The following is a 25,652-nucleotide window of genomic DNA, read 5'->3' on the forward strand; positions in this document are numbered from 1 at the left end:
ATGACTTAAAAAAGTCAATTATGACACAAAAAGTAGACAGTATGACTTAAAAAGTCGAAATTATGACTTTCTAAGTAATATGACTTGTGAAGTATTATTATGACAAGTCATATTACGAGATAAAAAGTGAAATTATGACAAAATGATGAAATACTAAGTTTATTATGAGAAAAAAGTCGACTTAAAAAGTCATAATTATCACATTTGAAAGTCAAAACTATGACTTTAATAGTCCTAATTATAACATAAAAAGTAAAAATTATGAGACAACATTTCGAAAATTATGTCTTAAAAAGTACATTTTGACGTATAAAGTAAAAGAGTCATTATTCTCAAAACTGCCTTGCTAAGTTATAGCCTATTCATGAGATGAAAAGTGAAATTATGACAAATAAAAAGCCCTAATTTAGACAGTTTTTGATTTTTTTTAAAAAATTCACATATTTAGGATTTAGTATGTCATAATTTCAACGTTTTCCACATAATTGAAATGTTGATGTCATTATCATGACTTCTGTACGCTTTTGAGGGAAAATTCCTCCATGCTCACTCAGTAGTGGCCACAGGGTGGACATCTCGAGATCAGTCCTGCTCTCGCGCTCCGAACTCTCGCGAGATCAGAAGAAATTCCAGCAGCGGCTCGCGACCTCCCTCCATTGGGAAAGCTCGAGCGCGGCTGAGGGGAGAGAAAACAGACCCTGTTCGCCCTGGAAAACCCTTTAAACCAGGCGTTTATCGCAGACCATGGAGCCGTAACGTCTGAGAGAAGACATGTACGGAACCGGAGGAGGATAAAATGTCAGGTTCACCGAACAGAGGGATTTTTAAAGCTCCGCTAAACGAGCAGCGGGAGAGGCTTGATTAGCGAGCTAACGTTAACTGACGCTAACTAACGTTAAACTTCGAGCCGGAGGGAGAATTTGCCTTTGGGATTTAAAACCAGGATATACCTCCAGTTTTTCCGTTATTTTTCATCACCTCCTAGAGGATCCAGTTTAATTTTCCCTGAGGAACACGTGAAATAATCGCTTTGTTTACCGCTTGCACAATTCCAGCATTGATTCGCGCAGAAATGAGATTAGAGAGTCGCTTTGTGAGGCAGGCCATGAACTCAACCACATCATTAACTAGAGATCTGCTTATATAACGTTAAACTACACACATTCTGCTGCTGCTGTGGGACTAGTCAGCAAAAGGAAGGAGATATCCAGGTGTAAAAAAGCTGCTGATCATGTTTTGCATGTCAAGAATCGGATGAAAGAGCATCGGGATTATTACTGTCTTCTGCCTCCTCCTTTTCGCTGTTGGGATTTTGAGACGCGCACAAATAGAGGAATACGATGTCGAGCGCGAAGGAAAACACGTGTAGGAAATTTCAAGCGAACATTTTCAACAAAAGCAAATGTCAGAACTGCTTCAAGCCTCGAGAACTGCATCTGCTGACGGACCAGGATCTCAATCAGGTGTGAACGCGCTTCAGTCACTCGCTTCACTTCGAATTCCTTCTGTGAACAAGCGAATTATGGAAGCCCATATTAGAAAATAGCTCATAATTATGACAAAAAGGTGAAATTATTACATATTACGTTACGATTAGAAGATGAAAATTCGAAATGGTTACATACGAAATCGAAATTAAACTGAATTTATGATTTTTCTCTATTTCAATTTTATTCTCATATAATCCATGCCAGTAAAAATATGACTTAGTATGACAATTTAGATGTGTCATAACTATGTCATAATTAGATGAAAATTCGAAATCGAAATTCACATAAATTGAATTTCTTAATTTCAACTTTATTCTCATAACTATGACTCAATCCTAATTGTGATTTAGCAAGTCATAATTTTGACACTTATCTCAATTATTATGACTCATAATATGTCATAATTTCATCTCAGACTTATGACTTGTCAATTCGACTATAATTTTGGCTATCATAATTATGACTTTTGATTAGTTTCTTATGTGGCAGAAATCGGGTCCCATACAAAAGTGAAAATGTTGATTTGGTAAAATGCAGTGATCATGTTTGCAGTGAAGCTGATTATCGATTGCCATCAGCTGACAGCACTTTATTGATCAGTTTGCAGTGAACACTAATCAGCCTTTTGCAAAATCAACAACCCGTTTTGTTTAGAAAGGGTTTGCCCTGTTAACATAAAGTGTGTCATGACAGGGACTGCGACAAGGCTTTTTACTGTAAGGGAAAATACATGATTTATTTATCTAATATATTTATTTAGTCTACTTGAGGTTTCTGTTGTGCCTTGGAACGTTTGGAACATTGGATTGGCCAATCAGGAGCCAGCAGAGCTCCACTCCTGTGTTCTGATTGGTCAGAACCACGAAAATCGCTTATTTTCCACATAGCGCATTTCTGTTATGTCAGGAACTATATCTTCTAGTGAATTTAATCAATTAATTTGTTAAAGAGATCGTAAAGTTTTTTAATTAAAATGTGTTTAATATTTGTGTATTTAGTAACTGTTCAAAGCAACAATATATAAGGAATATAACCATCCTGCATTTCATGGATCACAGTTGAAATGTTTTGCAAATTAAATTGTTTCAACATGTTCCTTTTCATACAGATCGTCAAAATTTCAGCTTTTTTAGACCATTTAGAATTGGGTCATTGTGTGTCATCTCAACTTTTTAGATTTTGATCCATAAATGAAGCAGAAAGCCAAAAATATTAAACGCCACAGATGTATATTGACGGAGTAATCCAGGGTCAAAATGACCATTTCCACCTGAGATTTGGAGCCAAATTACAGGGATCTAAAACATTTAGAAAGATGACAGCATCATTACTTTATTTCTACACAGAGATTGTTGTGTTTTATGCAATTCTTCTGATAGAGGGAAACAAGATACACATATTTATTCTTCAGACATTCCTCTTTAAGTGCAGTAAGTATCAGTTGGTGCAAAGCGAGCCAGATTTGGTTTGCGAAGTTTCTGAAGTTTGGTTGATTTGACACAGAATGACCCAATTAAAGGATGTTTCAATGTTGAAACTGTTCAGACGACCACTAACGACTGCTGTAATCGCTCACTACACACACACACACACACACACACACACACACACCACATTAGTTGTATTCCATATAACTATATTCACAATAACGCTTCTTAAACGATCAACCACTCAAACACACACTTTGGTCATTGACTGTCCATTAACGTTGTGTGTGTGTGTTTAGTAAAACCTCCAGTTGAGTGGAACATGTAAGAAGGCGTTATTTTCTGCTAGAGCGCTTTAGAGGAAACTTTTAATTAAGCCAAGGGTTGTTATAATAACTAGCGTTTGTCAGGATTACAGGCACTTTATGACTTTGCTGTTGGAGATTGTGAAATAATTGGCCATCTCGATTCTCCACACGTGTTTAGATGTGTGTGTGTGTGTGTGTGTGAGAGAGATGAACTGACGTTGGAGTTCATTTGACCATATTTCCATATTTAGCTCTTGAAAGAGAATGATGAGAGGAAAAGTTTGACCATAAGGGTCTGTGTGTGTGTGTGTGTGTGTGTGTTTTAATTGATCCCATACTCGTCAAGTGACGTCAGCATCCTCCAGTGTGTGTGTGTGTGTGTGTTGTGGTTTGAGTGAGATTACCAGCGGTTAACCCTTTCATAAGTCATTGTTATGGATTACATCACTCACTAATCTCGCTAAGATGACCGTACAACCTTAAACGCTTTATAGCTCTGATATTGTGTAACGTGTCAGTTTATGATTTCTTTATTGTTGTTTTGACACCGTATTATCAGATTAGACACTGACCGTGAGTTAGACCAAGTACATTCTCCATTATCTTTATATATAAATGGATTTTCACCCAAAAGCATGCAAACTTTAGTCCACTCAATCAGAGCTTCAAAGTTCATGAAGAGATTGTGAAATAAATCCATGCGAATCGAGCCGTTTAATCTTTATATGGATGAACAGATTTAATTCAGGCTTTTATTCACATAAAACAAATACAGTCAGACCAGAATTTATTCAGACACCGGATATAATTTTTGATATTGTTTCACTAGTGTGTGCAGGACACTATAGTTCATTAACGTAAGTGAGGAGAGCAAAATAAAGTAATCTGTGACATATTATACCCAAAAACTCTTCATACACTGTAAAATTTATACAAAATTGGGACCAAAAATGATTGGGACACTTTGAGCTGATCATGTTTTGCTGAAGTGTGTTTTGTCTTTAATTGCTAATGCTCTTTTTACACACAGACTGAACACAATGAAGCATTGCTTGGTGATTGGTTGAGCTAAACTGGTATTATCTAATTGTGTAGTTAAATTTAAAGGGTAACTAAACCCTAAACCAACTTTTTTTAGTTAATGATCTGTAAGAATGGGGCTTTATTAGTCCTGTTCATTGATTCGAGTAACTTTTTTGACATTTGGGTATTATAAAGTCTTTTAATTCTACAATATATGGTGTAAAAACGTCTGAGTGCTGCCCTCTTCAGGTTGAACGGTGGCTACTGCAGTCGAATTTTCCTATTGGATGTTGCGGTACTGCGTGACGTAGGCAGGTTCCAGCTCACCACGCCCTCCCTTGGTACGAGCTACCACGCCCTTGGATGAGCTAGCGTAGATTTAGTACAGTGGTAGGTGTAGTACAGTCTATGGTGTAGTGTTGCTGGGTGCAACAGCACTGCTGGACTGCATAGCTTTCCAGCAGACTTGGACCGTGAGTGTAAAACCTGCATTTTACGCGGAATTGCTTTTCCAACGCAATAGAGGTGGAAATGGGCTTCTCCACACAGCTCGCGCTGAACAGCGACGCAGTGCCAAACGCTGCTCCTTGATCCTGCATGGACTCCACCACCGCAGCGGCGTCTTGATGTGAGTGATCATATATATTTTAATCACAATTTATGGTTAGGCTAAAGTTAATCCTCTGGGGTCGACAAACGCGTCGGCGCATTTTGCTGGATTTTTTCACATAGCAGCGGCAAAATATGAATATGCATATAGAAAGCGCGCGCTATTGACATCAACTCGATAAAACTCATCAGATGCATATTTACGTCGTCTTGCGACCCTGTGAGCAAACTCTCCATTTTAGACAGTCTGACAGCACTCACAGCAGGACTCTCAGGTGCACGCCCCCCCGCTCACGGTTCGTCCCCTCTATCTCCTCCGCTGGGGTCTGCCCACTTTTCTAGCATTTTTCAAATATTGCCAGTGGGTGGAGTCAGGCTCTGACCAGGGGTTTAGTTACCCTTTAACAGCTGACAGATATTCAACATAATTCATGTGTGAGACAGTCTAACAGAAGGACGGACAAAACCAGTCAAATATCAGCTGAGTTCTGCTCATATTTTAATACCATTCTTAGGGCCCTATAAAATCCGTTTTATTTTTTCCCAAATTCCGTTTTTTCCGTTTTAATTTTTGCAAATTCCGTTTTTTCCGTTTTAATTTATGGGAATTCAGTTTTTTTCAACCTTTACAGTTATTTTAGTCGTAAAAAGAGTTTCTTTAATGTTAATGATTAAAATGTAGGCTACACAAATAAAATAGGAATAAATTTATTGAGGTAACAAACTAAATTCTCATTTTAAGAGGTGTTAAATGTGGTTTGGTTTGTTTACATTAGTGAATGTATTAGGCTAACTAACATGAACCACGAGCAACACATTTGTTACTGTATTTATTAATCTTTGTTAATCTTAGTTAACCCTAACCCTGTATTTTTATTGTTACTTCACACAGTACATTAAGCTAACTAATGTTAAATTAAATAATGTAGGCTACTAAATGGTGAAATTAACATTAATAAAGATTAATAAATGCTGTAGAAGTGCAGTTTATTAATAGTTAATGTTAACTGATCTAGTTAACTAGAGTTTAATAAATGGAACCTTATTGTAAAGTGTTACCGATTTTGTTATACACCGAACCGATTCAGTGTTGGACAGATCAGTTGTTTTAACCATACTGTCTATGGTTTTAACCATTCATTAAAGTGAATCGGTTCAAATGAGTCATTGGTTCGCGAATCGGACGTATCATTAGCAGACTTGCACGCGTTGTGTGATTATCCTGGCAGTTAGGACATCGCACAAGATTTGTCAACACAGAAAACATGTCACCATTGGATAGGTTTAGTTTATTGAAAGTGTTTTTTATGTCAGCTGAATGGGCGGAACGCTTTTCAGAGAACAAGGCAAGGTAAAAAAGTTTTTTTTTTTTTTTTTCACAATTCACACTAGCGGTAGCCTAATTCAGGAAAATAATATCCGAATGCTCCACGTGAAACTTCGTTCTTCCGATCTTTTACCATTGTGTCAATTCTCAATTGATTTAGATTAATAAGCGCGAGGGAGTGAGAGAGAGCAAGACAGTTTGAAGACGCGCGCGCGACCGGGCCTCTCTCTCTGCTCGTTCTTTCAGTAGGCCTAATATGCGATTTTCCTCAGACATACGTTTTTCTCCCACACAAAAACAGAATTTTATTCCAAATATGTAAAATTCCGCGAAATTCCGCGTTGACACTAGATTCCGCGTTAATTTGCCAATTCCGCGATTCCGTCCGCGATTCCGTGATCGCGGAAATGATAGGGCCCTACATTCTCTAAACTATAGCGAATAAACTGATAATGTGAGAAATGTTGAAGGAGTCTGAATAATGTTGGTTTGACTGTGATCAGACGTGTTTGTTTGAACCAGTGAGATTGGAAGTGATCTGATAGTGACATCAGAAACATTTTTCAGGCGTGCCGTAATCAGATCTAATATTCTGTCACCCGGCAAAGCAGAATATTCCAATCTCAATTAGTTTGCATCCATTTTGCCAAGAATGATTTTGGCCTTTCAAGCCGTTTGCCTTATTCTGTCGATTGATTGGTGAATAACTGTCAAACATAGTTTACCTTCATAGTTTTCCAAATTGAGAGATAGTGCCACTCAATCAGCCGAAACGTTGATCATTGTGAATCTATAATCAGGGTTCCCCTGGGTCCTTGAAATCCTTGAAAGTTTGTGAATATTCCCTTTTTAAGGCCCTGGAAAGTTGTTGAGAGTAAACACACACAGATACAGGCCCTTGAAAGTGCTTGAATTTATTTTCTGCAAGAAGTTTTCTGGAAAAAATTCCATATTGTTCCCGCTAATGTGTTATTCCGCCAACACTTCGTGGCCTATGCGCACTAGCTTGCGCATTTACATTAGTTACGCACTTTGTGGTACTTTGTGTTGTACGTTGCCATGACGTTCCCACGCGCAAAACTGTAACAATGTATCTTACAAGGTAACACGATGTAACCTTGCTCTCACTTGATATGTGTCCCACATTAAGTCCTTGAGTTTGAGGGTTTTGGACCTGGAAAGTCCTTGAAAGTCCTTGAATTTGGAGTTAACCGAGGAGGGGGAACCCTGAGTATAATGTATATGCAAAAAATCAGAAGTTAGTTAGCTAATCTGTTCCTCTCTATCTCTCGCAGAGGAAGTTTACTGTTACAGTATACGTTGATGTTTGAGCCAAACGGTTCCTTTGAGGGAATGTTGGCAGCGCTCCGCCGTTGACGCACCCGGGGGGGAAATGCTCTCAAAATACTGTAATTTTCACTGACTTGTTTCTTAAAGTATGTTCAGTCTTGACTTCTCTCAGGCGAGACTCCATCTATACGCAGACCGGATCTGTTTTTCCGTTAAACATCTCCCATAGCAAACTGTGGCAGTGACTGTCATTTTTCTAATAACGTAATCACAAATAGTTGCATTATATTATAGCATAGTAATATATCCACTGCCGTTTTAAGGTTTGGGATTGGTACGATTTTTTATGTTTTTAAAAAGTCTCTTCTGCTCACCAAAGCTGCGTTTATTTGATTAAAATAAATAAATAAATAAAAAATCAGTGATATTATGAAATATTATTATTATATGTGAATATACAGTAAAGTGTAATTTATTCCTGTGATCAAAGCTGAATGTTCAGCATCATTACTCCAGTCTTCAGTGTCACATGATCCTTCAGAAATCACTCTAATATGAGGATTTGATGATCAAGAAACATTTATGATTATTATTAATGTTGAAAACAGTAATGTACAATTTATTTTTTCAGGATTCTTTGATGTATAGAAAGTTCAAAAGAACAGCGTTTATCTGAAATAGAAAGCTTTTTGTAACATTATACACTACCGTTCGAAAGTTTGGGGTCAGAAATAATTAGTTTTTTGGGGGGGAAAGAAATAAAAGCATTGTATTCAGCAAGGATGCATTAAATTGATCAAAAGTTAAAGACAAAAGATTCTATTTCAAATGGAAAAAAACAAACTTTCTATTCATTAAAGAAGCATTAAATATCTTCAGCGTGAAGGTGGATCTTATCAATATTGCTTTGTCCTGTAATGTAACACTTCCTCAAGATTTAATTTCCACACACTACGCTGTGTCTGAAGGCTCTGAAGGAGAACACGATTACAACAGACGAGATCGAATGGCATTTGGCTTTTTTTAAAGCTATACAAAATCCTCGTCAATCGTCACGCATCGATATTTTTAAAAAGGACTTGAAACTTATTTTATCAAGCCTTTGCCGTTTGATTAGGTCTGAGAACTGTGAGTGATTGCTTGTATGATTTTCTTGGTGTCATGTTCTGGTGAGTTATTTACTATTCATGGACAACACTTTGGTCCATTCTAATGGTTTTGAAAGTGCTTTATAAAGATGAGTTGAGTACAGGGCCACATTTATATTGGAATATTATTTAATAAAGCAATATTGCCTTCAGAAGCTCAATGCAGAAATTGAAATGCTGTAATATAAATCCATCTGCCTACATTTTTACTTCGATGTCCAGTTAAAAATCAAGAGTTGCATCATTGATTCTCATGCAGTGACTGTTCACTGTAGAAATTAAATGTAGTTTCATCTTTGTTAAAGCTGTATTTCGTTGTTTTATTAAGATTAATGACACAGTCAACAGTAGGAATGTTAGGCTGACGTCACTTTAAGACAGAATAAACTGACAAACATTCGGTTTCCTCCTCGACTGTTCACTAGTGACATAACCGAGAGAATACTTGCTGAGACGTGTGTTTAGACGGGTGTCCTTGGGCAATTCCACGCAAAGGTCATCCTTACCATGAAAAAATAAAGTTTTTACCTAAAGATCAAAACCCCTTTTAAGTTGTCCATTTAGGTCTGTAATATACTGTATTAATGTGCTGTATCAGAAATTTTAAGAAAATTGCCTTGTTTTTCCACCACATATGAGGTGAGCAACAATGCTAACATTTTAATTTCAACCAGCCATATTTCATGCTTTCAAAAGAGGTATCAAAGACCCCCCTTTTAAAAACTTAATTCGAACATAAAGCATTTTGCTGAAAGATGGAGGCATGCCTGAGAAATAAATATACTAATTTGGTCATAACAGCACTGCCTGTTGAATTTATAAGGGCTTTAATAAAGAGGTCTCGACGCTTCAGTGCTCTGTCACGTCCGTTACGTTTTAAAGATTAAGTTTATATAATATAACAATTATAAATGCAAATAACTTGAAACTTTATATGCAAAGCTAAACTATGTTTATGCTTACTAGGATCGACATTTCATTCCACTACTTTGCTCTGAACGACCATAATAATGCGTTACGGACGTGACCGTTACGGACGCTTCACATCAAATCATATGCACTTGTGATCGGTTTCAGGCTTACCATATATTCAGTGCATATCCAATAATCGCAATAATATTTGTGCTTTGTTAGTTTTAATATGAAAAAATGTCTCAACTTTCAAATTCAGTCTATTTTATAACAAAATGTAAACAATAGAGACCGCTCTTTAATACGGCATGGTATATTTCAAGTGAAAGAAAACATAAAAAGAGGAATCAATTTGGTGTTCGAGCGCTGACTGAAACATCTCTCTCTCTCTGCGAGTGTGTGAGGCACAGATAACGCACGAGTCCTGATTTTCGCCTCTTCTTCTGCGTTTAAAATTGTTTAAATGTGTAAATTGGCAAGACAAAACACGTCCAAATTATAAACTTTCACTGTATGATGGGCTGCCTACATTTTGTGTAACACTTCAAGTTTTCCTCAAGCATACAATTTCCATACACACAGCAGCCAAATGAGAAAGCTGGAATAGCGTTTGGCTTTTCTTTAAAGCTCTACAGGGCCAAATTAGACATTTTTTGGTGGGAAAATTCTATAAAAAAGAAAAACGTCTTCAGAAGCTCTATGCAGAAATGGAAATGCGATAATGTAAATCCAGCTGCCTACATTTCATCTAGCTTTTACACTGTTTTTTTACTTCAGTGTCCAGCCCACATGTTATAAATGGAAAGTTGCATCACTGCAGCGTCCCAGTGTGATTCCCATGCAGAGGCGCTTGTGAAAGGAAGTGTGTGTTGGGAAAGTGGATCAGAGTTTCCCAGAGGTCGATCCCACTTCTGAGGCTGTGGTTCGGCCCGGTGGGTGTTGGGTAAGTTTAGACGGTGGGGGTGAAAGTTCAGGGCGAGTGTGTCCAGCGCTGAGGGGGAGGCGGGGGTAAAGTGGGCCGCTGGGACGAACCTGGGAGGAAATTGGGAGTTAAACGTGATCCGTGAAGCTGGAGAGCGGAAGTGGCCCTTCAATGTGTGGAGGAAAACACTCGGGTGTGTCTCGCCTCCCTCTCATACGCTGGAGTCACACACTTCTGATACCGAGTCACAGCTGTGTTTTGTTTTGCTTCCAATCCCTCCCCCTCGTCCAAAGAGGAAAGAGGCTAAATCTGGTCCCTGGGTATCCTCTGGTGTTTGTTTTTTTGCGGGGGGGGGGGGGGGGGTTTAACAAAGAAAAAGGGTAAATAAAAGTGTGGCTTGACAAAACAATGAAAGTGCATAGTCTGCATGATTAAAGAAAATTAACAAATTCAAGCTTTCCTGTAGCTCAAACAGTGGAGCGCTTGCAACGCCAAAGTCATGGGTTCGATTCCCAGGGAAAGCTAGAACTGATAAGAATGTAAATGTGTACCTTGAAATGCAATGCAAGTTGCTTTGGATAAAAGTGTCTGCCTAATGCATAAATGTAAATGTTAACAGAAAATGAGTGCTGGAAATAGGATTCAGCCTCCGTTGATTTAAAGACGTTGGTTGTAGGTAATCATTAATTTTTTCGATACATCTACCATGACTCGATACGGGTTCCTAAACGATCCTTTTTTTTCGTTTCCAATTTTATGAACAGATAATGTTATAGCAGAGGCTGTAATAATGTAACTTCATTTAATTTCATTTCATTTCATTTCATCCCCAGGTATCCTCTGTTGCTTTAAAGGCGTATTTATGGGTCGTGATCAACTCATGGATTGATTTTTTTTTTTTTTTTTTTTGATTGCTTGTATCTTAAAGGAGTAGTTCACTTCAGAATTAAAATTTCCTGATAATTTACTCTCCTCCACGTCATCCAAGATGTTCATGTCTTTCTTTCTTCAGTGGAAAAGAAATGAAGGTTTTTGAGGAAAACACTCCAGGATTTTTCTCCATATAGGCCCCATTTACACTGCATGGTTCAAGTGACCCAATTCCGATTTTTTCCTCTCATGTGGCACAGATCGGATATGACCAGTGAACGTGTAAGCAGGAAAAAAAACGCATGGATTCCGATTTTCTCAGATCGGATTCAGGCCTCATTCATATGTGGTAATAAATCGGATATGAATCGGATACGTGCATTTGCGTGTGCCATGTAAGCAGACAAATCGGATATTCCCCAGTAAATGCGAGTCGTACGTCATTAAAAAAGGGACGTCAACTCAGGTGGACACCACCAACTGCGATCACATGACTTATTAATGGTGCGATGGAGGACGGAGGCTCAACACAGTGGTGTAATTTTTCTCCGCCTTACGAGAGCAATGTTTTGCTTATTTTTGAAAATAGTGCGGAAAGCAAAACACTGAATAATTAGAGATGCGCGGATGAGCTCCAACGTCACCCGAATCCGCAGCCAAAAACAAATCATCCACACGCACTAATAATTTTCTTTGATTTAAGTATCCGTACCTGATGGTCAAATTATGTATTCGTATGTGTTGTTATGCGTGAGGATAGATGATCGTCACCTTCAACAGCGGACTCGACGGTTGATGCGCGCATCTAATATGGGGTGGTGTGGCGCAATGGATAAGACACTTGCCTTTGGTGTGAGAGACCCGGGTTCGAATCCACTGTGAGACACCAATGTGTCCCTGAGCAAGACACTTAACCCCTAGTTGCTCCAGAGGCGTGCGACCTCTGACATATATATAGCAATTGTAAGTCGCTTTGGATAAAAGCGTCAGCTAAATGAATAAATGTAAATGTAATATGAATGAGCGCTGCTTTTAAATGAACATTTCTTTAAAACAAAATTTATTTGACATAATTTAATTTTCTTAATGGCATAAACAGGCTTTACTCCCTTGAAACTTAAACTGGAATGGAACATACTCATATTTTAGAGAATGTAGTTAATATTTTCGTTAATAATGATTTATCATATCCACACGCGACCCACCCGAAATTAATCAGAATGTTATTTTTATTAGCATACTTGACCCGCCCGATCCGCGGATTATCCACAGAGCCCCCGCGGATATGACCGCGATCCGCGCATCACTATAATCATTTTGTCTGCTTCTGCATCCATTGCATATCGAGCTGTTTTACTTCATTTTCCGGGCCAGAACGTCTACATTTGGTTGTTTTGGCAGTGTATAGTGTAAATGCAAATATCGGATACGGGTCACTTTTAAAAGATGATGTAAGCGGGTCGTCAAAAAAATCGGATATAGTCAGCAAATCGGAATTGGGCATCAAGACCTGCAGTGTAAATGCAGCCATAGTGTCTTCAATGGGGTCCAACGGGTCGAAGGTCCAGATGTGAGTTTCAGTGCAGCTTCAAAGTCTCGACACGATCCAGCCGAGGAATAAGAGTCTCATCTAGACAAACCAGCCGGCATTTTATAACAAAATAAACATTTATATACTTTTAACCACAAATGCTTGTCTTGCACTAGCTGTGATGCGACACACATTACGTAATCAGGTTGAAAGGTCAAGAGTGACGTAGGCGGAAGAACAGACCCAGTGTTTACAAAGCAGACGTGCAAAGACTGAGTCAAACGCCATTTACAAAAAAAAAGGTAAAACAATGATGTCGGATTTTTTTTTTTTAATGGTTTGTCTAGATAAGACTTATTCCTCGGCTGGATCGTGTCGAGACTTTGAAGCTGCAATTTGGACCTTCAACCCGTTGGACCCCATTCCAGTCTCACTTCCGTAACATTTCTACGTAGGTTTGTAACTAATTTGCATGAATGGTCTTCATTGGCTGAACAGCGTCTCTTAGCCCCGCCCTCAAACACTGTAGTGTATCTGAGACTGGAAGAGTTTGGTTCGTGTTGTTCGTGTCGAGAAGACGCTCTTTCTGCTGACAAAGCAAATCCACTTTTGATACGGTAAAACCCACGCCATCGTTACTGTTCGTATCACTGTGATCAAGAGCTGAGATTCAGATATGATAATGAGCGTTTGGTTTCTGACCAATCAGAGCAGAGCAGCTCTCAGAGAGGCGGAGCTTAGAGAGACTGAATATCCGATGGAAGCGTTTCAGACACTGAGAGGAAAGAGCTGATGTGCAGTGGAGATTATGAGGAAATTAAAGTGTTTTTTGACCTTGGATGCATTTAAACCTGTTAGAGGAGACTCTAAAACAGGAACCATAATAGGGGCACTTTAACACTACACGGCAACCTTACAAATTCAACGTCCTTGTTTTGAATGCGAGAGTAAAGAATATTCAATTCAGACATTTCAGGTCATGGCATATTCTGTGAGGAGACATGATCATTAATCATGTGAATCATTGAATAAGATGAGCTCGCATTTTTGATGCCAGATGAGACGCATTTATTACCTTTGAGGCACAACATCTGCTCTATAGGGAAGCTTTATTAACTTGCCTAGTCCTGCTCAACTGCGTCTAAGCTTGCACATGTGGCTCCCCTTCTGAAGGGCTTTTATTAGACGTTCGAATTGATTTGAAATCTCAATTTTTCCAGAAAAATTATACCATTTTACTAGGGCTGCCCTCGACTAAAGCTTTTTCTAGTTGACTAATCGCGTGTTTATATTAATAAGCAATAAAGCATAATGCACCTTTAATTGCCTGTATAAATGATTATAAATGTGTCCTGAAAAAAGCATCTTGAGACTCTAAACATTTTAATAATTTATTGGTAATGTTTTTTGTGTTTTTGGCTGCAGAGATTAAGTCACGATGCTGACTCGTCATCTATATGCTCGATTCATACGGATTACATAATCTGAGAATATTCATTTTCCATTGGAATCTGTTCATTCAAGTGTAAAAACTGTCAAGCTTTCTATAGATATATTTCTCATGTCTGAAGCAAGTATACGCTGAGTTTCAGTTCATTTATGATGCGCTCAAGGTCAAGATCGACAGAAAGCCTCATTATTTTACAAAAGCACAACGTTTTGCTGTTATTGTGAGTTGACAGAGATAAGAGTAGAGCCTTTACTGTTTGCTTTACTCTCATCCGTATGAGCAAACATGAGGGAGTATTTTGAGTTAAATGCGAGTGACCACAAAATGTTTCCTCCACAAATGACTCCAATATGCACCTTTATTGATGGAAGATTTATTAATATGTGTTGATGTTGTTGCAGGCCAAGCCGATCTATGGCGGATGGCTGTGTTTGGCTCCCGAGGGAACGGACTTTGACAATCCCATGCAAAGATCCCGGGTAAGAGACATGAAAGATGTCGTCTGTTTGCGTTAGTATCTTGACATGCACTGTGCACAAATAATAATAATACATTTTATTTATAATGCACTTTTCTCACACCCAAAGCGCCAACAGAGTAAAAGACAAAAAAATTAATAAAAAATACAATAATAAACAAATAATACAATATGTAAATATTATTATTATAACGGCCCATTTCAAATGTACAATAATGTAATGTCTTTGAATTATTATCATTTGTCAGCAAATGCTCATATATGCTATTAATTTGATTCACTACTTGGCATATGTCAGTAATTTAAAGCTGTGATGAAACCGATATAGCTACGATCTTTTCTACTGTATTGTGACGTACATCTGAAAAAATGCATGGTTGGGAAATCATGAGGTAATAAAATGCATGCATGGTTTGGGTGAATTTTCATTTCTTTTTGACTATCAATTGACAGTTGTATATTTGAGTGAATATGAATGACATTTAATGCTTTGTTCTTTCCACGCAGAAATGGCAACGGCGATTCTTCGTCCTTTATGAACACGGCTGCTTGCGCTTTGCACTGGATGAATCGGTAAGCTGTCCGTTCTTTATTCCTTCTGATCCCACATTTGCGATCGGTCAATCGAGTCGCTGAGTTGAGAGAATATATTCATGTCTTTCAAACAAACCGAACCAAACACCAACCTCAGTGAATCCTCTCCAATAAAATAAATAGTAATCCAAATGAATCCAAATCCAAATGAATCGCATCTAAAATAAATGTCAGTTTACATTTTATATATATATATATATATATATGTACTGTGTATAATTATTTTGTATTTATAAATTTCACACATTATAAAATTCACACATATGCATGTATATATTTAAAAGTCCCATGACATGCTACTTTTTGTAGGCTTTAATATAGGCCTTAGTGGTCCCTAGTACTGTATCTGAAATCTCTTTCCAAAAATTCAGCCTCGGTGCAGAATTATAGCCACTACAAGCCAGTCCCAGAATGAGCTTCCTTCAGACAGGCCGTTTCGGTGTCTGTAGCTTTAAATACTAATAAGGAGGAGAAAGGCGGCGCAAGGTGGAGGGTGGGTGTGGCCTTGACCATCTTGCGCAACGGTACCGTGGCGTGCATGTTTACGTTGGATATAGCAATGGCACGAAGACACGCAGTCTTTCAAGCATTTCAGTTTGACCCAGAATCTGATCCGGATGGAGAAGCAACGGATGAAGAAGTTGCAACTCAGCGGCTCCAGCAGGACGTTTCCGAATGGTTAGTTTAAAATATTATGTCTGGATACGGTACTTTATTCGGATGGTTTACAGTTATTATCATGTAGCTAACGCTAACCTACTGTTGCCTTTTCATGAGAGATCTGTAACGTCTGTATTTATCTTATTAAAATTACATCAAGCTCTGCGATCTTGAAATGCGGATATCGCGCGCGCCATATAACCAACAGGAAAACGGTTATCCAAATAACAAAGAAATGTAGGTTACAACACTCGCGTTACAGTGTGTGTAACTTGATGCTGTCTACCTTTACATTAGCACAAGTAACTGCATAGCTAATGTGACAGCCACATTCTACGTGTAACAAGCTAGGTAACCATAAACAGTAAAGCAACACACTTATAATAATTTGATTTAATTTAATTTAATATTCTGATTTATTATTCTGATTTAGTGTTGGAAACAGTTCTGCTGCCTAATATATTTGATGAATAAAAGGTTAAAAAGAACTGCATTTATTCAAAATAAAAAAATATTTTCTAATAATATAAATCTTCTTTACTATCACTTTTTATCAATTTAACACATCCTTGCTGAATAAAAGTATTGATTTATTTCAAAAAAAGAAAGAAAAAAAATGACTGACCCCAAATGACTGACCAGTAGTGTATATTGTTGTTACAAAACATTTCTATTTTTAAAACATTTGCTTCTTTTTTTTATTAATTTTTTTTACTTTTACTTATTCATCAAAGTATCCTAAAAAAGTATCACAGTTTATGAAAAATATTAAGCAGCAGAACGGTTTCCAACTTTGATAATGAATCCTCATATTAGAGTGATTCCTGAAGGATCATGTGATAGACTGGAGTAATGATCCTGAACATTCAGCTTTGATCACAGGAATAAATGATCATTTAAAGTATAATAAATTGAAAACCAATTATTTTAAATTGTAATAATATATCACAATATTAATTTTTTTTTTCCTGTATTTTTGATCAAATAAATGCAGGCTTGATGAGCAGAAGAAACTTCTTTCAAAAACATTAAAAATAGTAATGTGTCCAAACTTTTGACCTGTACTCTACATGCATGTGTGTGTATTTATATATACAAAATAATTATGCACAGTACACATATATATGATATAAACAAACTTTTATTTTGGTTTGCGATTAATCATGATTAATCGTTTCCCAGCACTAAAAAAACAGCAATATAACCGTCCCTGAACTAAAATAATCCATTCTGAGATGAGAAGGGCCGAGAGCGCCGGCTGCGATGCGAACGAACAGGACTCGGTGGTGTTGTTAATGAGAGCCCGACTCGCCCTGTTTGTTTCACAGGAATGTGACATGGATGACCAAATTAGCCGGCTGATCTGCCCGGCGATTACAGCGTTTGCATGTAAACACTGAAGCCCACACACAGGCTCAGCGCTAGGAGAGCGAGAGCCGCCGTGACCCTTGACCCCATCGCTCACGCTATTTGCTCACTACAGGAATGCCCATTACAGCGGTGCAATTTATCATTCTGCTGCGCACCACGAGGCAAACGCCCATTTGCCTGACATCATGAAGTCGAGTCTCCTTCATTTATACAGCGCTTTAACAATATAGAGTTTCACAGCAGCTTTACAGTGATAACAGGAGATTACAGTAACAGAGAGTGTTTAGGCTTTACAGCAGATCTAGAATAAAGTTACTGTCCAGATAAAGTTAGTTTTGATCGATTCACTTCCGTTGTAAAGATCATTAGTTATTAACTTATAAATAGTCTGGCCTTAACTCATATACAGAACTGTGCAGATGGCTGAGGGAGGACACTGTCTGTATTTCCAGTGAGTAGTGACGACAATAAAAGCTCGTTCAGGGCAATACAGAGTTTCCTGCCATTGTTTTGCTGAGCAAATGCTGTCAGCCCTCGTGTCTTCATAGTCTTTTCATCTACTTTCAGGAAATTCTGTTAAATTAGGTCAAGAATACGGACACTTCAGAGAATGGATTTAAGCAACAACGTATTATTTGTGCCTCAGAAATGATGTGCGTCATGTTTTTGAGGATTCCAGAAACTCTTTCGCATGTTATAGTGTTGAAATCTCTCATAAAGGCGGTGTAAAGACATGAAGAATGTCTTGTTTGATTTTTCTCTTCTCTCCTGGGAAGCTTAGAATCGGTTTTACTACGATATATTTTACTGATTTACTGTTTCCTTAGTGAATTTTCTTTTCAACTCATTGAAAAACATGCCTAAAACAACATTTGCAAAACTCCAAAAACGCAGTGAACACTAGTGTCAGTAAAACACCAACAACTTTTATTCCTTTTCAATCAAATGATGATCACAGGTAGAGATGCACAGATACTACGTTTTGCTGATTATTCAGAATTATATCGGCCGATACCGATAGTTTTGATTTTGCTTAAGGAAACAAAATCTCTCCCAAATATTCAGGAAACCTCTCATCTGGTGCACTATAATAGTAGAGGTTAAAATTAACAACAGAGCTATTATATTCACCTGCTATTTATTTCCAGATATAATATTTACTCTCAAAAATAAAAGCTGAAATGTTTGTATACAACTCAGTTAGTTGCACATAAGGTAGTTTTCATAAACACTTCTTCATGGCAAATGTATTCAAACATAATTAACAGTAAATAAGCTCATGTCTATTGTTTGTATAGCTATCTAACGAACTGTGAACACTGGTTAACTGGTTAAAATTCACTTTCTAGAATCAGGCTTTGTGCACAGCCGGCCTCGTATTCTCACAGGTTCTGGAAAACAATCCTCTGAAAAATGCGCGGCACACAGTCGAATGTTTTGGTTGTACTGTTCTGGAACTGTGTTGTAAATAAAGTAGTGCTGTCAAACGATTCAAATATTTAATCGCATTAATGTCATAGTTAACTCGCAATTAATCGCACATTTTTATCAATTCTAAATGTCAAGTCAACTCAAGTCAAGTATATTTGTATAGCGCTTTTCACAATACAGGTTGTATCAAAGCAGCTTCACAGTATTAAATTAAAATAATACAACAAGGTTTGTTTCAAGTGGAATTTATTGATTGATAAAATAAAATTAAATATCCCCAAATATCCCCAACTGAGCAAGCCAAAGGCAACAGTGGCAAGGAACCGAAAAACTCCATCAGTGACCTAATGGAGAAAAAACACCTTGGGAGAACCCAGGCTCAGTCGGGGGCCAGTTCTCCTCTGGCGTTTATGAACTAGAGGTCGGATTTAACTGTAAGATTAAAAGTATTATATGAATGCCTGGCTGAAGAGATGCGTCTTTAATCTAGTTTTAAACTGGGAGAGCGAGTCTGAGCAACGAACAGTATCAGGAAGGCTATTCCAGAGTTTTGGAGCTAAATGTGAAAATGCTCTCCCTCCTTTGGTGGATCTGGATATCCTAGGTATGACCAAAAGCCTCGAATTTAGTGATCTTAAAGAGCGCGATGGATTATAGGGCGATAGAAGATCCGTTAAATAGACCTTAAATGAGCCTTAAATGTCCCTTGATTTCTTTTTGTCCCATATTTTCTTCTCGTTTTAATGCTCTTATCAACATGGAAAAGTGGATCGGCTTGCTTTGTGCACATGTTTTTTTTTTATTTAAAACAACATTGGCAGTGTTCAATTTCACACTAACATTCGCGTCCAGTGGTGTTTCAGACTGGCCGTGCTGCGATGATCGCTCAGTTCACAACGGCTAATCACACAGATCACTTTGGTCTTGTCAATGGAACCATTTGGCAACTTTTTAAAAGTAAACTTTCCATTCAGAATCTTATTGGCATCCATTTCGGCGTCTCGCGAGCCCGAACAAGTGTATGCTGCGTGCCTGTTGTTTGGTGTCCGGTCTAGCTAGATCCGGTGTGGTGTTGTGGTTTTTCTAACATTACTAGTTGTTGCAACAGCATGTGAAAAAAACGACAAAGTTTGCTAGGCCAAAAAGAACGTTAATCTCACGATAAAAAAAATTGACGCCGTTAAAATGGGTTTGTGTTAACGCCGTTAATAACGCGTTTAACTGACAGCACTAAAGTAAAGGTTAACCACTGTTTTCTAATTGTCCTCTTTTAGCTTTCGCAATGGAAAACACAGTGTCTCCACGACATGGCGGCAACACTAATACAGCGATAATAAAGTTACGTCTTCTTTATCTGCGAATACATCTGAAGCTCTGCCGTAGAGATGTGGAGGCGTGTTTGAACGAAGCGTTTTAGGAAGGCGTGGATGAGCCTTAACTTTTATAAAGAATCTCTCTTTAGGTTTGACACTTTGAGCTTTGTAACTCTGCAGATCTTACACATAACACACTAAAGAAAAAGGAAAACAAGAAATCGCATCATATGTAGGGCTGGGCAAAAAATATTGATTTCTCGATTTTAATCGATTCTCATTTTTACGAACCGATATTGATTCTTAAATCCCAAGAATCGATCAGTCATCCTGTTTTCAGTTGATGAATGAATGGAACATTGTAGCGCATCCCATTCAATAAATCACTATAATCTTTGTGCTTTTGTTATTATTGATATGAAACAAAGTCTCAGATTTCAAATTACGGCCATTTTCTTACGAAATTCAAAAACATAAATAGCGTTTTGTCGCTGTGGCGTGAGATCGCTCTGGCTCAGCTCTAGAGAAGCACATGATCTTCTCTTCCACCTTAATAACACCAGTTACAGCGCGAGATAAACATGAATGAGCTTCTGAAAGTGTGTTAAAAGATAGAGAACAACTTATCAAAGTCCGTATCATGTGACATGGAGTCGCTCAATCAGTGTTTCAACCGTGGAAAGACGTCAGTAAACAATGTCATGTAACGTCACATTTACCTCAGAAAAACCATGTGACCATAAACTCGTCAGTCAGCGAGAAGAATTAACTCTAGAGAGGAGCATTCTGCTAAATATATGCACCATATTACATATTCATTATAATGTTTAATGTTCTTCAATATTTAATGCATGTTTGAATAAATCTGGAAAGTTTATGACAGCCACCATTTAAATTTTTATATAATTTCATATAACTTTATTATTTTAAAAATAAATAAGTGTATTTTAAGTGTTTGAATACTAATCAGTTAATTTTTACCTTCAATATTATAGTATGCTAATGAAGCCTATAGGCTAACACTGACTCCCATAGTTTACAGCATTAGTGAAGAGATTTGTTTTCCTTGAGAAAATTTGCCATGTATTGAACCTGATATCCAAAATAATTGATATTGAATCGAAATCGAATCGAATTGTGAATTTTATGTCAATACCCAGCCCTAATCATACGGCCCCTTTAAAAGTCGTGCGGATCATGCAAAAAACAACGTTGCATAATTTTATAGAAAAGTTTTTCCAATGAGCCTGACCTTATTCTTTTATGGCTAGTGTTTAATGTGTGCTATATTTAGTGTGAACACAAGCTGATCTTAAGAAAACGCTTCTCACTCCATATAAACGGCAGACGCTGATGTAATCATATCCCAGTATGGTTGCAGTTGTTTCTAATCCCGTAGCTCGTCCGTTACATGACGAGAGTCTGCCGGTAAGCAGCCGTTCATCTAGCTTCACTGCTGACTCTTATAAACATGATAGAGAAGTATTTTAATTGTCCGACTGAGATGCTCTGAACGTGGAGTCTGTGCTCATGATCCCAATATGCCCTTATTAGGAGAAACCACTGAGGATTGCTGGAGCCGGCGCTAAACTCTGAGAGCGTTATCCTCTTAAACCACATGGAAATGTTAAATATGCTTTGAGATTCACGTTCCTCTTCACCTATTTCCACAACAGGACACCGGGTTTAGAAAGCCGAGAGACAATCAGCTGTGTTTGTTGTGTTTTCGTTATGTTGGAACGAACATAGTTTTTCCTGCTCTTCTTATATGTGGCCCTGGATCACGTCACCAGTCTCGAGTCGCACGGGTGTATCCAACAATACATGTTATGGGTCAAAATTATAGATTTTTCTTTTATGCCAAAAATCATTAGGATATTAAGTAAAGATCATGTCCCATGAAGATATTTTGTGAATTTCCTACTGTAAATATATAAAACATTTATATTTGTGAGTGAATGAAGCACAATCTCGAACATAAATGCACAACTTTAAAGACGATTTTGACAATGTTTTGATTTTTTTGCCCCCTCAGATTCCAGATTTACTAAAATTCTCCTATCCTAACAAACCAGACATCAATGGAAATCTTATTTATTCAGCTTTCAGATTATGTATAAATCTCAATTTCAAAAAATTAATCTTTATGACTGGATTTGTGGTCCAGGGTCTCATATTGGAATCAATTGACAGACAATATCGTGTGGAAAAAGGTTTGGCTTGTACCTCAATATGTAATTACAAACAAAGTTAAGGAGGTTATCATTCAGAATTATACACAGAATTTACATTGAAGTTACATTGATTTTAATGGCACTTTTTGCGACAGTTGCCCTGAAAATGTGGTTCATTTATTCTGGCACTGATGTTTACATCTCAATTTCAAAAAATGACCCATGTGACTGGCTTTGTGGTCCAGGGTCACATATCTCCTGAACACCGTTCGCTTTAGACGCAGGGATTGCCAGGTGTTTTATAGCCCTCAGGTGCTCCTGAGATGGGAGATTTACATAGGTGTGTTTTTACAGAGGGCACGGCACGTCTGGGCACATGCTTACTGTAAAATAGGAAGAGCTACCTGAAAAGGCAAGAGCTTTGCTATTTATTCAACCACTTGCAACACGTGTTGTCAATCTTAACAACTTGTCTGGCTGTTTTTGTGTTTTGATCAGCCCTTATCAACTGGAAACTGTTGAGCTTTGCATCATGTTGCCGTTCTTTTTTTTATTTTTTATAATAATAAAAGTTAATGGGTTAAGCTCCAAAATGACTAGATGCCGACCATAAAAGAAGTCCGTATGACTCGTGTACTAGATTTCAAGTCTCTGAAAGGTACGCAATAGATTTGTGTGAGGAACGGACAGAAGTGTAAAGTAATAGTTCCATCCAGATTGAAAGCTGGCATTATATACTACACTATGGAAGCTTGTTTCCGCCACAGAATAAAACATTTTAAAAGATAATTGCGACTTTTTATCTCACATTTGCGACTTTACATCTCGCAATTCTGACTTTATTTCACAGAAATGCGTGTTATAAAGTCAGAATTGTGAGATATTAACTCACAATTGCAAGAATTAAACTTTTAGAAATAAACTATTCTTTTTCTCACAATTCTGACTTTATAACTCGTAATTGCGTGTTATAAAGTCAGAATTGCGAGATATAAACACGCAATTCTGAGGAAAAAAAGTCATAATTGCATGAAATAAAGTCGCAATTGCCACCATCCTAAAAATTAAATCCATTTTAAAAGTTTCTGGCATAATGACCCAATTTATACTGTGAAAAACTATTATAAATGGTCATTATTTTTATATTATTTTTCAATTTTATTTTTTACTTTAATAATTTAAGATTATTTTATTTTATTACACGTATTAAAAGGCATTATAAGCGGATGCATTAACTACAGTGGTATAATGACCCAATTTATACTGTGAAAAATTATTATAAATGGTTATTATTTTGAAAAAGTTTTATTTTAATATTATTTTCAATGTTAATTTTACTTAAATCATTTTTCTAAGATTATTATATTTGATTACACGTATTAAAAGGCATGATGAGCGGATGCATTAACTACAGTGGTATAATGACCAAATTTCTACTGTAAAAAATTATTATTATTGGTTATTATTTTGAAAAAGTTTAATTTTTATATTATTTTTCAATGCTAATTTTACTTTAATAATTTAAGATTTTTTTAATTTGATTACACGTATTAAAAGGCATTATAAGCGGATGCATTAACTACAGTGGTATAATGACCCAATTTATACTGTGAAAAATTATTATAAATGGTTATTATTTTGAAAGTTTTATTTTTATATTATTTTTCAATGTTAATTTTACTTAAATAATTTTTTTTAAGATTATTATATTTGATTACACGTATTAAAAGGCATGATGAGCGGATGCATTAACTACAGTGGTATAATGACCAAATTTATACTGTGAAAAATGATTATTATTGGTTATTTTGAAAGTTTTATTTTTATATTATTTTTCAATGCTAATTTTACTTTAATAATTTAAGATTTTTTTTATTTGATTACACGTATTAAAAGGCATGATGAGCGGATGCATTAACTACAGCAGTATAATGACCAAATTTCTACTGTAAAAAATTATTATTATTGGTTATTATTTTGAAAAAGTTAAATTTTTATAATATTTTTCAATGCAAATTTTACTTTAATAATTTAAGATTTTTTTTATTTGATTACACGTATTAAAAGGCATGATGAGCGGATGCATTAACTGTAGCTCGGTTCACAGGACCCGTGACTATATTTGAATGTGTGTGCCTGCTCTCTTCCCCCGGGCCCCGTGTGTTTGAGGACCTCGACGGGCCCCTTCATCACAGGCCCTGGGACCACATTCCCCCCCGATGACAGTCCTGCTTCGGGCTGTTTGCTCTTCCTGTTTTTCTTTTTTCCCTCCATGCATTGCCTCATATGTTCCTCTCTTATCTAAAGACGACTTAAAGACTCCCACCCTCAAGCGAGTCCAAAGACCTAAACAAACTGCTGTCGAACTTTGGCACGCACAGCTCAAATTATTGTTTTGCAGGACTTAATGCTACGGTTTGGGGTTAGTTCTTGAATGCCCTTCTGGATAAAATAATATTAAAAAATGGTAATCTGATACATCTAGGTTTTCCATCATGATTTGTGGCGGAACGAAGGGATAAAAATGTCCGGTTTTGTGTTTTTCGTGCCGAAGTGACGTGAAGTTCTTTGTTGTTGTGTCTTGCGTTCTTATTACCCAGAGTTTTCTTTTCTTCCCTGGTAGTGGAACAGAAACACTGCTGCAGTTTATAACCGTGACACACTGTAATTTCCATATTTGGCATTCCCTGGAGTTTACTGGCAGCTTTTAATAAAACTAGATCACTTAAAATGGCCATAAAAGGAGTCAGGAAAAGACGGCACCTGTTTTACATCTCGAGTCTGCAGAACGTCTGATGAAGGCGAAGGTTTCGAGATGGTCGAGTGTGAATCTCTACATCTCAGGGAAATCGTTCACCCTCACGTCCTTCCAAACCTGTTTGACCTGCTCCAGAATGGCAAGAAAGGACGACATGACGCATGCATAATATAGTAAATCATTTTTATACACACCGTTTTTTGACCTCATATGAACTGAGAGACTACATTGTTAAAGTTCACATTCTTTACAAAATCAAGTGACTTTAGCATGTCATTTAAAATAAACAGATAGTCAAAAAAGGTGAATTTAAGATCAAGAGCTAATATTTACACTAGCATTCAAGAGTTTTTTACAGAAGTCGCTCACGCTCACAAAGGCTGCGTTTATGATTAAAAATACAGTAAAATAGTGAAATATGATTATAATGTAAATATCTGTTTTCTGTGTGAATATATATATATATATATATATATATATATATATATATATATATATATATATATATATATATATATATATATATATATATATAGTAAAGTGTAATTTATTCCTGTGATCAAAGC

At 37.0% G+C, this 25,652-nt stretch overlaps 1 protein-coding gene across 10 annotated transcripts in view; it reads left to right on the forward strand.

The window, feature by feature from the left end:
- Positions 1 to 637: 637 nt before the first annotated feature.
- The window catches only part of LOC307147299 (myosin phosphatase Rho interacting protein), a 73,511-nt gene continuing 48,496 nt past the window's right edge, over positions 638 to 25,652 (forward strand). For 6 of the 10 annotated variants that reach the window (XM_079851948.1, XM_079851954.1, XM_079851953.1 and 3 more), the window contains exons 1-3: positions 659 to 1,463; positions 14,709 to 14,786; positions 15,293 to 15,358. In XM_079851948.1, coding sequence (XP_079708074.1) covers positions 1,341 to 1,463; positions 14,709 to 14,786; positions 15,293 to 15,358 — 267 coding nt within the window. In that variant the 5' untranslated portion in view covers positions 659 to 1,340. Of the gene's footprint in view, positions 1,464 to 14,708; positions 14,787 to 15,292; positions 15,359 to 25,652 lie in introns of all 10 variants that reach the window. The other 4 variants (XM_079851951.1, XM_079851950.1, XM_079851952.1 and 1 more) reach the window with 2 other exon arrangements.

This window comes from Squalius cephalus (assembly GCF_949319135.1).
Source record: "Squalius cephalus genome assembly, chromosome: 19".
Taxonomy (NCBI): domain Eukaryota; kingdom Metazoa; phylum Chordata; class Actinopteri; order Cypriniformes; family Leuciscidae; genus Squalius; species Squalius cephalus.